This window comes from Salvia hispanica, chromosome 6, assembly GCF_023119035.1.
Source record: "Salvia hispanica cultivar TCC Black 2014 chromosome 6, UniMelb_Shisp_WGS_1.0, whole genome shotgun sequence".
NCBI classification, from domain to species: Eukaryota; Viridiplantae; Streptophyta; class Magnoliopsida; order Lamiales; family Lamiaceae; genus Salvia; species Salvia hispanica.
Genome location: NC_062970.1, coordinates 24,260,274 through 24,273,093, shown reverse-complemented (window position 1 = coordinate 24,273,093; position 12,820 = coordinate 24,260,274). Strand labels below are relative to the sequence as shown.

The following is a 12,820-nucleotide window of genomic DNA, read 5'->3' as shown; positions in this document are numbered from 1 at the left end:
GATTTGCCATTTTCAACATGGTATCAGAGCTTCAATGAATGTTTTGATACAACAAGGTTTTACCATAATATGCAGCAACAGCTCCAATTGGTTTGCAAATACTCAAGATGGATTTTCTCTTGACTTGAAGTCTCTGATTTCCTTGTTCGTTGCTTTGGCAAGATAGTTGCATTATAGATATTCTATGCTTCGACGTGGTGTTGTTCGCATTGATGTTTTGCGTATTGGTGTTGTGATTGTTTTTAGTCTCGATGCTCAAGATGAATTGCCTGCTAAGGGGGAGTTGAATCAAATTTATTTTTTCAACTAAGCTAAGGATGTGTATGCATCTGCCATTCTGTGGTGTATCTGCTTCAAGAAGTATTGGTATGTTTGCTTCAAGGGTTGCATTTGTAGCTGTTGCACAGCAAAGAACTTGGCTATGAGTTCCACCAAAGTGATGGTTTGTACTTGATCAAGATGGATGCTCAGTTCCAGCAGAAGATGCTTAGTTAGAATCTATTAGAATAAATCTTAGTTGCTTTAGTTCTCTTCTTAGTTTGATGCTTCATTTCCAAGATGGTAGCATTTGTTTTGCTTCCATCTTGAGGGGGAGTGTTGAAATTAGAAAAATCAAATAGATTTTTAGTTAGCATTTCATTAGTTAGTTAACTTTTTACTTAGCCTATATATAAGGCTCTTAATTGCAATTTGATGTAACTTTGGAAAAATGTAGTCATTAATGAAATTTCCACTTTCTTTCTCTCTTCCCATCGTCGACGGTTCCTCCGAATTTTCATAGCAGTTTCTTCTTCCTCCTTCAATGGAGTTTTCTCTTCAATTGGATTTGCCATTTTCTACAAGGTAAGTCCTCGCCCCGTCGCGAACCGCGGTCTTTCCCGGACGGAAAAGCGCGTAGTCGAGATCCACGTTGGCCGGTTCCCCCGCACATGCGAAGTAAGGGTACACATTCACAAGCATAGGGTACTTCTTCGACTGCAGGAATTTCGCGATCTGAGTCATTACCGGTTTCGCGGCGGCGGAGAAATTGCCGGCGGAGGGGGGGTAGGAGGTGGAGAGAGGCTGCATCGAGATCGTGGTGGAGACCGCGATGTTTACATTGGCGGCGGCGAGATTCTCCATCGCGGCGGGGATGTATTGCGCGAGATCGTCGGGGTAGACCTCGTTGCCGGCGGCGATGCAGGTGAATTTGACGGAGGATTGGTGGGGGAGGATGTTGGCCGCTACCCAGGCGGCGGCGGCAGATTTGTTGGAGGCGAGGGGTTGAAGGTCCCCGTTGAGGGTTCCGACGATCACTGAGATGCCGGAGCCGTGTAAGGCGGTGAGGACGGCGTTGTTGGGTTGGAAAACCCTAATTTTGGTGATTCCAATTTGTCGAAGGCGCGCTATGGCAGCAGGAGGCGGCGGAAGGTTGTTACCAAGGAGGCCGTAGTTGACACCAACGGCAGCCTCGCCTCCTATCGTTACAATTAATTGAATTTGGAAAAAATAAATACTTCGTCCATCCGATAATAAATGTTACTGTAGTACATTCTTTTGTCACACATTTTACTATTTTTTGTCTTAAACCTAATATACTTATAAAAAAATAGATTTATATTTCTCTAAATTATTTTACTCTTATATTATTATTATAAAATTAAAATATAATAGTGAGACTTATGTTTTATTAAATTTTTCTCACTTATATTCCTTCACATTTTTAAAAGTCTTGACGACTCGGAGTAGAACACATAATGTCGGAAGAATGAAGTAATAAATTAAAGAGCGAATTATAAAAAAGCTATGAACATTTGCATCTTTAAAAATTCTATCAAAATAACCATGACTTTTAAATTTGTTAGCTATTTTCCCATACGCTTTAATTTGAGTAGAAACATATACTTCCTTCATCCCACTAAAGATGACCCACTTTCTGTTTTGATTTGTCCCAACCAAGATGACTCATTACTAAAAGTGGAAACATCTTTTATCTCTATTTTTACCTTCTCTTTTACTTCACTCTCTCTACTCAATACATAAAATAAAGTTGCATAAAATCCCATGCCGCCCAAGGAATGGGTCATCTTCCTTGGGACGGAGGGAGTATCACGCAATGGTCAAAATTATGGTTTATATTTTTGTTCTAATCTTCATTAATTTTGTACACACTTAGTAATTACTCAGTCACGTCACTTATTTTAGAGGTGTACAACAATATATATACACATAAACAATTTGAATATTTGTTGTTGAATAATTGCAACTAATGTTAAATTTTAATTATACCCTAAAACATATGAAAATGATCAAACTTAATGAATTTTGAGAGTATTTTACTAAATTAAATGACACTGGATAGGAGTGGTTGCTTTCTCACCTGGATGATTATGCAGCATGACAGTGAAGAAAAGTGCCAAAGAAGAATAGAAAAGTAAACCCATCGTAAACCCATCGCAAACCCATCGTAATACGTTTGCTAGATAGGGATTTCAAAGGATGGGTAGTAGTGCTTGTTGTATGATGTATTTTCTCAATTTTATAGTGGAATATCATGATGATATTTTATCATGGATTGTAGCCTATTTGCTGAAGTAATTTTTTTTTGTTTGATGTATTTTCTCAATTTCATATTTTCATGATTAAAATTTATTATGGGATAGTAACCTATTTATTTTAGGGTGGGTTTAATTAAATTATGGAGTACTTCAGATTGGCATGCTTTATCCAGTTAAAGGGTTGTTTTTGTTTCTTATGGATTACAATATTGATTAGGAGTATTATGGATAGACTGTACAAATATAATTAGTCCAACTCTATAAATATACTACAGACTGTACAAATATAATTAGTCCAACTCTATAAATATACTACACCACGTTTTTGTGGGGACAACCGGACAAAATTATTCAGACAGTAGAATTGAAGAGACGTGTCTAGAATTCAATTAGAAATTATTATGGGATGATACTATAATTATGTTTGAGAACTCATTGAATTAATATGACTGGAATTGAATTAAAAATAATTGAACAATCAAATTGTAAATGTATTATTGAATTCAAGATATGACACTGGAATAGAATTAATTGATAACATTGTAAATATTTTATAGAACCATGAAATATAACTTCAATGGATTAAAAATAAGAGAAAAATGATAAAATTATAAATATCTTATAAAAGTTCTGAGATACTACTATGTTGGAATTGAATTAAAAATTACCGAGAACGGATGAAATCATAAATATGTTTGGTATTGAGGTCATGACTTAATTGAGGTCTGAAAAGACGATGAAGGGATGACAAGGAGCCAAATCGAAGTTGGGATATGATTCAAACAGTAATCAGCCTATCAAGATTGTTGGGTTTTTTTTTGAATAATTATGTGGTACAAAGATACAATAACCGAACATAATAAAATCCAATGAAGAATGAAGATAAAAGTACAATAAACTGAATTGAAATAACAAAAATAATAATCGAAACTATAACCGTAAAGATGTAAGTCGAGTCGAGTAGTCCTCTTTCCGCAAGACGAGATACGCCCCGGTAGTGCTCTCGGATTGGCGTGTCGTCCCCAAAGATAAAACGGCTTCGTCTTGTTCGTTGTAGCACCACAAACATAACAAGCTCCGACGAACTGGATGATGGCGAGGGCAGAGCTTCGACGGAAGACTATGCACAAAGAGTGAGAGAGCTATGCAATTGATATGCAATATGGTTGTGTCTAGTGTTGTGTAGAGAATGCAATGGATGCATGTCTATTTATAGGCCAAGTCCACTCATGGGCATTGATGGAGTCAACGGCCATTATGTGTGCCATGATGGCTTTGACTGTAACCGCCGGGGGTTACTAGCCGTTACGGGAGCTAGAGGAGACTGATGCATCTGGACACGCTACACGACGAGGTTCATCGTGAACCTTTTGGTCACACGATATGTCGGGGTCCATCGGGGACCTTTTGTCACCCGCTATGCGTTGCGGTCCGTCGTGGACCGCTTAGGACCCGCTATATGTCGGGGTCCACCGTGGACCTTTTAGCACCCGTTGTGCACTTGGGTCCACTATAATTATTACACGTAATAATTCATCTTATTAAATTAATGTTTAATAAGGTTCTCTCCACCAATATGAGATAATTAACCCTTTTAATTAATCCCTTAGTTTTATCTCATAGCTCCTTTATAGCTCACCACTGTGACAAACTTTAATTCATAATTTCTCATTCACCGGGAATCGGTTTAGAGAAAATGAATATACCACGGACATCTATTCCAAAAGTAGATCGTCGCTATTGCATTTAATTTTACAAAATTAAATGTCTCGTCACATTTATATTGGTCAAAGTCCATTGACCAAACACGATTCCAACAAAGATAATTTTCAATGTTCATCTATGACCACCATTATCTTCAATTTCGAAGAGCTTCGCGTAGGTATCTTGCACACCTCAATCAGAGCCCGGTTGAGAGAGTTGTGACAATTTTATGAAGAGTACGCAGAGCAATGCCGAACCATCCACTCGCTGGCAGAACTAACTCCAGATCGGTCCCAGCAACCAGTTGGCAAGTTCAGACACGATTTTGAAGTTTTTTCATTTTTTTAATTATTTGTAGCCTCTAGTATAAATACCTGGCTAGGGTTTGTGATGAGGTAGTTTTTTTCATTGTTTTTATTTACGACTCATTTTATGCACGTGTCTTCTTCTTTGAAGATTTATCCCCTCATGGTTGCATTCAATCTTTTGGTAGACTAAAATAAATGTTGAGGTATATTTCGCTTGTTTTTTTGCTACTAGTATAGTGGAGTCATTTAGGTTTGGTGAAAGTAACCTTTAAATTGTCTGTATTGTTTTGAAGAAGGTTCAAGTCCGAAACTATTAATCTAATTGACAAAAATCTTCTTCTCTATCTCTTTATCACAATTTTAATTGCTTCATTTCTTGTTAGTTATTGTTGAAATTATTGAATATTTGCAGCAATATTTATAGACTTGTGGGTGTTTTCCTTCATATGGTACTCCCCCCGTCCCAAGAAAGTTGAGTCGTATTCCTTTTTAGTCCATCCCAACAAAGTTGAGTTATTTCCTTTTTTAACAAAAAGACAAAACACTAATCACTCGTACTTTATTCCATCATTTACTTTATTCTCTCTTTACTTTCCTAATTTTTTCATATCTCCTACTTATTTAAAATAAATTCTTAACCTCCATGCCCAAGAGTTTTGTATCAACTTTTTGGGACGGAGGGAGTAGTATTTTTGGTTTAGAAAAGTAAGTCTCGGAGAAGCATGCTTTCATCGCCCGCTTTCAGCGGGTCACTGACTTCATCTTAGCAGATTGCTGAGAGTGTTCTGGAATCCTCAGACGGTCTCGGAGAAGAATAGGGATCGCTGAATTTCTCGTTGGTTGCTGACTCATGCTCGGCGGTCGATGGTCAAAAATTCGCTACAAGCACAATTTTCGAGATGGACTGGCGGACCGCTAGTCTGGTCCATGTTCTCCAGAATCGTTTTTGACATTTTTCTACTCTATTCTATGTCTATTTTGCACATTTCTCACAAAACATGTCAACACACCAAAATGCATAAAAAAATGCAATTAGAGGTTATAAATCCTTCTCTGGAGAGCCTTGGATATGGATAGAGCTGCCCTTTACCGAACCGACGGTTAAAATCGAAACCGTAATCGCCGGTTATGGTTATGAACCGAAACCGCGAGAAATTCAGAACTAAAACCGTGAATTTTAGAATCGCAGTTCGGTTCAGGTTCCAAATTTTTCGAACTGAAACCGTGACCGAACCGCTGGTTTCGGGCGGTTCTGAACTGCCAGTTAACCGTGGTTCATGGTTCTGAACTGCCAATTAACCATGGTTCACGGTTCCGAACCGCCAATGCAATGATAAATTTAAACATAGTTAATCCTTATATTACAACTATACTCCATTATGGTAATAACTTTATAATAACTTTTACGTATGGAGTCTATGGAGTATGGATCATTATTAATAAATATTTATCAACATTGTTTAATAAAACTTAGAAGAATTGATTACTTTAAATAAAGCATAATACTCTAATTAACATTGATTAATGAATCGGTGGTCTTCAAAATTGATTAGTTGAGTCTTCAAAATTAATTGGTTGGCGGTAGGTGATGGTTGCACTATTCAAAATTGATTGCACAAAACACCATTTCTTTTATTTGTATTTATTTATTTATTTTTAAATGATTTTAACTTCAAATTTGATCTCATTTCCCTATTTTTATCTATAAATACTCTCTTCTATCCTCACTTACACACACCCAATTCTTGAGTTAACAAGAATTTCTCTCTTCAATCTCTCAATTCTATCTCTTTGCCTCATATTTCTCATTTGTATATGTAAATTGTAAATTTGATATCATTTTCACCTTACCCATCTTAATTCAATTTAAACTATCCATTTTCTTGTTCCAATTTATTTTATAATTTCAAATTACATGGCAAAAAAAAATTGAGGAAAAAAACCGCAAAACCGAACCGGAACCACTACGAATCGTCCGAAAATCGGCGATTGGGAACCGAAACCTAAACTGTGAAACAGCCTCACGGTTCGGTTCCGGTTCCATATTTTCCAAAACCGTCGGTTCATGAACCGTGGGCAGGTCTAGATATGGAGAGCCTTTAATTGGTTTCTGGCCGTATTTTCGCCACGACCACACATCGGAAGATAGATTCTCGGCTGCCACGTGGCAAACCTTCTTGCTATAGCAGTTTCTGTAAAATACTCCCTTCGTCCCATAAAAATATGTGTACTTTCCATTTTCGTCGTCCCACAAAAATATATGCATTCCATTTTTGGAAAGTTATATCAATTTAATAATATAGGTCTCATTATTCACTAACACTACTTTAACTATCATTCTCATCCCCTCTCTTACTTTACCATACCATTCTCTTCGTCTCTCTTACTTTACCTATTTTGTCTTAATTCTCGTGTCATACTCATTGCCTATATTTTTATGGGACGGAAGGAGTATGCAGTAAGAAAACTGCAAAAAAATTGAAAAAAAAAAATCCAATCTTGTAATACAAATCCAGACTAAAATACCTTCTTTTGGACCTTGGGGTGGGAGTGTGAGATGCAGTAATTTTTGGGCCATTTGAAACAGAGAAAGGCTGTTGCGTTTGCGGCGATGGCGGATCTTGCGATACTAGACGGGTGGTCGAAATTGGCAAAGAAAAAGGGATTTCGGATTTGGGGAAAAAGGGTTTGTAGAGATTTTCTCGTACGACGTCGTTTCGTCTGGGCTCGAGCAGATCTTGGAAGGAAGAGACCGAGAAGTTGCAAGTGCCTTCTTATGAGTATGGAGAGATTCAAAGGATCCGGTGTTGTTCGCTGCTGCGGCGGGGGAGGGGGCGGTGAGGGCGGCGTAGCCTCTTACGATGGCGTGGAGATCTTATAAGGGTTTAACCCCTTATCAAGTAGGAAGATAGGAGAAAGTCGTGAGGGAACCGAGCTTCGTCGATCAATCTAGAAACTAGAGTTTGCAGAAAGAAAATAAACGATAAAATAAGTAGAGCAAAATATGTTATTTCATTGATTGATTCTCAAATATAACAATAGGCCTATTTATAATACTAAAACTAAATTAATGAATAAGAAAACTAATATATGAAAAATATATGCAATCTCTAATTTATCTAACTAAATAAGCAACTAAATAATAATCGTATCAACTCCCCATGGTTAAAATCCCCCTAGTCCTTAAGGTGGAAACCAAGAAATAAGGAGGCGTTCCAACTCGGAAACTTTGCTATCCAGAAACACTTCAAGAAGCTCTTGATGCGCATGTGTCTCCATCCCATGGCTTGAAAGTTGCCAATACAATTTCCCGACACATGCCAGCGCAATTACCAATCTCAGTTTACTAAAATTCATGTCGGCACCACTTATCATTGCCACTACCGTAGGACCCGTGAGACCATAGTACTTGCAATAGGCCTCAGCTCCAGCTAGGGAAAGTTTTAAAATACTCCTTATCTCTTCATACATATCCTCTCTTGGTGCACAAATAGCACTACGGCTAACAAGATCCATCCCATTATATTGCAGATGCAGTGTAACAATGAGCACTCCCACCAATTTAAAAATATTGTCAAAGAATTTTGAGTCTCTCCAACTTTGGAGTAGTAATCTTGCAAATCTGGGAACAGCACAAGCTGCTACATAAACATCAGCCCTATGGAGTTGTTGTTTAGTACCCTTGGGCATGGCAAGCTCATGCACATGTACACTTCCCCATCAGCAACTTAATCATAAGGGATTTGTCTGCATCCCCACCTCAAATGGAACCTGCCATTATTTTCCAAGATATAGTTTTTGATTTGACCACTCAAATAAACATCTGGAAAACCGATAAGCACGCGAAGTATGGAGACCTCAATTTGAGTAGCACAAGGGGAAAACTTAGTGAGCATACAACGTGCACTAATAGTATCACAGTCGATGAATCCCTGGGCATAAGCAACATGATCCTGCATAGCTTCCTCTAGATCGACCAGAGCCTTTACAACTCGACTAAGGGTGAGAGCCAATGCATTACCTGCTTTATCGAAAGGCTCCAGTTGCATTGTTATCAAGAATGTGCTCATCCCAAGTGGTTCTCCAATTGGAAAGCTGAAATCAAGTTCGCCAATTGTGTTGACAAAAGTGTGAGTATGATTCTTCACAAACAAAGTAGAACCGCACCGACACATCGAATATCCTTTAAGAGTTCTGACATATGTCTCAATTCTTCCGCGAAATCGTTTGCAGCTGCTACAGCTATATTTGCATGACTCCCAATCTGCCTCATCAGTCTTATAGCTCCATTTAACAAAAAAATCTTCACATGTTTTGTTCTTACAAAGTACTAGAACAGGAGGTGATGTCTTCTGAAAACATCTGAGAAGGTAAATGCTCGTTGCCTCTTGTTTGACACATTCAACTTCTTGAATCCCATTCAAATTTGCCGCACCATTTCGTCCTACATTTACCATGACAGGTTTTAAAATTGCACTTCTTGCAAAATTCTGAATCTCTTTGCACAAGGTGGTGTAAAACAAAAAACTCCGTCTGTGGCCCTTGAAGTGATAAAAAAACGTCTCTAAAACCATCTTCAATAACCAGATCCTCCAAAACGGCCAGGTCGAAAGCATTGCCCACAGAAACCACCTTTGCTAGCTGCGTGACTTCATCCAACACATGGAAATTCATACTTGGGAAAGGAAAGTCGAGAAACATCTAACTCTGGCGTGACAACCCCTGCTTTCAATCCAACATTAGTCACCTTTGACTTAGCAACGCTGTCTTTCTTCTCCTCGGAGATACATTTACATCTCATATCTAACTCCAATAACCTACCACCGTCATCCATAGCAGACTGTAAATAATGAACCCTATGAACCTCAAATTGGAGGTTGAATGGATCATTACGTGTGACTCTTGCGAGAGTGAATGGTGATATACGTCTATCCCAATCGTGCGTGTAATTATTCTGCACTAACACATGGGGATTGTCAACGCGTCCATGAATGCCTAAACGCGGCGTGTCATCACGCGGAGGGATGAACCGAGCATCAGCGTCCCGCACTGTTGAACGACGACTAATAATTGCAACATCACCACCCTTGGGGTTGACAAAATCACTAGGAACATCTTCACAATTATTTGTCTTGTCCGTGACGAAGTTCGTCTCAGCTGCTGCAACATTCTCACTAACCTTGCTCTGGTTGCCAATAGTGTCGGCATATTTCCACATCTTATCAGACCCATTCCTCGCAAAACCACTATCCCCCTCTTTCACAGTTAACTCAATGGAAGCCTCAACATTACTCAAGGTAAAGGAACCCTCAACTCTAGAATGAATAGCCTCTTTCACCTGTTCAATCACATCCGAGAATTCTTGATCTAATTGCATATCATTGGCTATGTACGAAACCTCCTCACCGTTTAACAATACATCTTCCTCCGCATTTTGATCTCGATTAAGTAATCGCTCAAATACAATATCATCTTAATGAATTTGAGGAGATTGAACTGATTCATCAATATCATCAATGAATAACTTGACTGAGCCATACCTGATATCGGGACTGCACGGTGGAGAGATCGCAGCTGATGGCGTTGTCGCCGAGCGGGAGCTCGGTGGATGCCAGTATGAGGGAAAGCGTTGCGGTGGCTGCTGCTGGTCGAGCACGGGCTCATGGAGTCATGGTATTGGTGCTGCTGCCAGTAAGCTTCCGCTGGTTGCACTGGCTGTTGGTATTGAAAGAGTTGATGGTACTCCTGCCCGTAGGTATGGTGCTGGTGCGGATCCATAGGTTGTTTGTTCGCAGCAATTGACAGCCTGATGGTGGTGATCCGTCGGATTCCAGCAGGAGAGAAAGGGTTTCCGCGGTGGTGACAGCCAGCCGGTTGGTGGTGGTGGTCGGTAGACGTGCTGATTTTGCTACCATGGTGATGCATATGTATGCGGCGAGCGCGCCTGCGTATATGGATCGGTGTAGGGCTGGGATAGTTGTTGGATGTAGTGGTCGGTGTAGGGTGGATATAGCGGCTGATTGTAGGTGTAGGTGTAGGTGTGTTTTTGCCAGTCCAGTTGTTCGGACGCCACGAGATTATGTGGGGGTGTGGGGGCTCTGGATCAGGCTGCGGGGGTGGTTGTATCTCTCCAATGCAGCGGTCGAACGTTTGGAAAGCCGAATCCCAGCGACTAGGCGGTTGCGGCTGTTCATATGGTGAGCACTCATGCCACTCCATGGAATCGGGTTGTCGCGACGCTTGGATTTCAGCAAGCCAGAGGGCGGACGCATCTAATCGTGATTCCAATTTCGTCATTGCCACTAAAATCTGTTCAAGCAGAAACGAGGGGACATCTGATCGTGACATGATGGCGGTAAATCGGAGGATGAGAACCGAATGCAAACACCAATTGTTAAGGGTTTAACCCCTTGTGAAGTAGGAAGATAGGAGAAAGTCGCGAGGAAATCGAGCCTCGCCGATTAATCTATAAAAACTAGAGGTTGCAGAAAAAAAATACTCCCTCCGTCCGCCATTAGGAGCCACATTCAATGGCGGCACGAGTTTTAAGAAATGTTAAGAAAAGTCGGTAGAAAAAAGTTAGTAGAATAAGGGTCTCATTTGTATATATTAGTTTTAAATGAAATGTGAGTAGAATGAGTTAGGCGGAGGTGAGACCCTAGCATCATTTATGGTAAAAGTATACTGGGACTCCTATTCGCGGACGGACTAAAATGGAAAAACGAAACTCCTATTCGCGGACGGAGGGAGTAAATGATAAAATAAGTAGAGCAGAATATGTTATTTCATTGATTGATTCTCAAAGATAACAATAGCCCTATTTATAATACTCCCTCCGTTCCATAGTAATGGAGGCATTTCTTTTCAGTACAGATATTAAGAAAAATTGTGTTAGATGAGTTAAGTAAACGGATAATAAAGTGGAAAAATGAAAAAAAGTAGAGAGATGAAGGAGAGAAAAAAGTAAGAGAGAGTAAAGTAGGTGTGGAAAATGTGTTAACTTTTACCAAAAAGAGAAATGACTCTATTACTATGGAACAGATAAATAAATAAGCAACTAAATAATAATCGTATCAAGATCCCATTCATCCTCCATTTCTTTGCTTCTGATTTAGAGCATCTCCAATGGTCGGCTAGCGACCGGCTAGCCGATTCGTCGCGCTGGCAGATCGGCTAGCCGAACCATTGGAGTCGGCGAGCGGACCGGCGTGGGCTGGCCGATCGGCTAGCCGCCATTGTGGCGGCCAGCGATCGGCCGGCGCCGATTTTTTGTTTTGTTTTTTTTAAAAAAAAAAAAACCTATATAAACGCGATTTTCGTTTCATCTTCATTTGCACCACTTGTTTTAACGAGTTTTCTCTCTCTCTAACTTTGTGTACAAGAGCATCATCGAGCGATGGATCACAACAACGAGTCCGAGTCCAGCGACGAGTGGATCTCGAGACTCCCACGGTACTGTGGGATGCGGATGAGACGAGATGGGCCCGGGGTTTAACATCCCTTGGAATCAGATGATGGGGATGATGGCCGGTGCGCAGGGGAGGGGAGATGCAGGGGGGGAACCCGGGGGGTATGCCGGGGGTTATGCCGTGGGGGATGCGGGGCAGGGGGCAGGTACGAGCGGCGGGCGGTCGCGCCGGTGGGGGGTATGCCCCGGATGCGGCAGCAAATGATCTTTGCGACGAGATGATGGGGATGATGTGGCGGGGGGGGATGCAGGGGTCACCGGGAGGGGACACGGTATATCGTCCCTCGCTTGATTTTTTGACGGCTTCGTCTCACACGTCGACCCCAGTGGAGACGCAGTTCACTGGCGATGACCTTCTGTCATTGCATGATATGGGGATCGATCTCGGGGATCCGGATACTCCCGTTCCAGCGAGGCGGGCCGCGCCGAAGAAGAAGACGAGGGGAAGGCCAAGGCGGTCGGCGAGTCATCGCAGCCCGCTGTTGACGACACCCCCGGCCGGAGGAAGTGGACGGAGGATGAGTACGCCGGGGTGGCCAGGGGGTGGTTGGAGGTGTGCGACGATCCGCTGGTTGCGAACAACCAGCGGGTCGTCAACATGTGGGCGAAGATCAGAGCTGCCTATAGGAGGCACCGCCCGCACGGGAAGGACTTCAGCGGGGAGGAGGTCCGGAAGGGGTGGGAGCGCATCAGGGCCGCGGTGGGCCGATTTGCGAATTTGTACGCCAACGCCCTCCGTCGGCTCAGTAGTGGGCAGAATGAGGACGACGCCCGGAGGATAGCCGAGAGTCAGTTCCCCTTGG

General features: G+C 41.4%; 1 protein-coding gene across 1 annotated transcript; it reads right to left on the bottom strand.

Annotated features, from left to right (window-relative positions):
• Positions 1-816: 816 nt before the first annotated feature.
• On the bottom strand, positions 817-2,423 carry LOC125194983 (glucan endo-1,3-beta-glucosidase-like). Its single transcript, XM_048093192.1, has 2 exons — positions 2,360-2,423; positions 817-1,457 (listed from the first exon to the last, which is right to left on the bottom strand). The coding sequence occupies exons 1-2, from the start codon at positions 2,421-2,423 to the stop codon at positions 817-819; spliced, it is 705 nt and encodes a 234-aa protein (XP_047949149.1).
• Between the last annotated feature and the right edge of the window lie 10,397 nt (positions 2,424-12,820).

Excerpts from the sequence above, each read along its gene's own strand:
- LOC125194983 (XM_048093192.1), bottom strand. The coding sequence starts at position 2,423 with ATGGGTTTACTTTTCTATTCTTCTTTGGCACTTTTCTTCACTGTCATG. Across the intron at positions 1,458-2,359 it reads CATGCTGCATAATCATCCAG|GAGGCGAGGCTGCCGTTGGT; the intron begins GTGAGAAAGCAA and ends TTGTAACGATAG.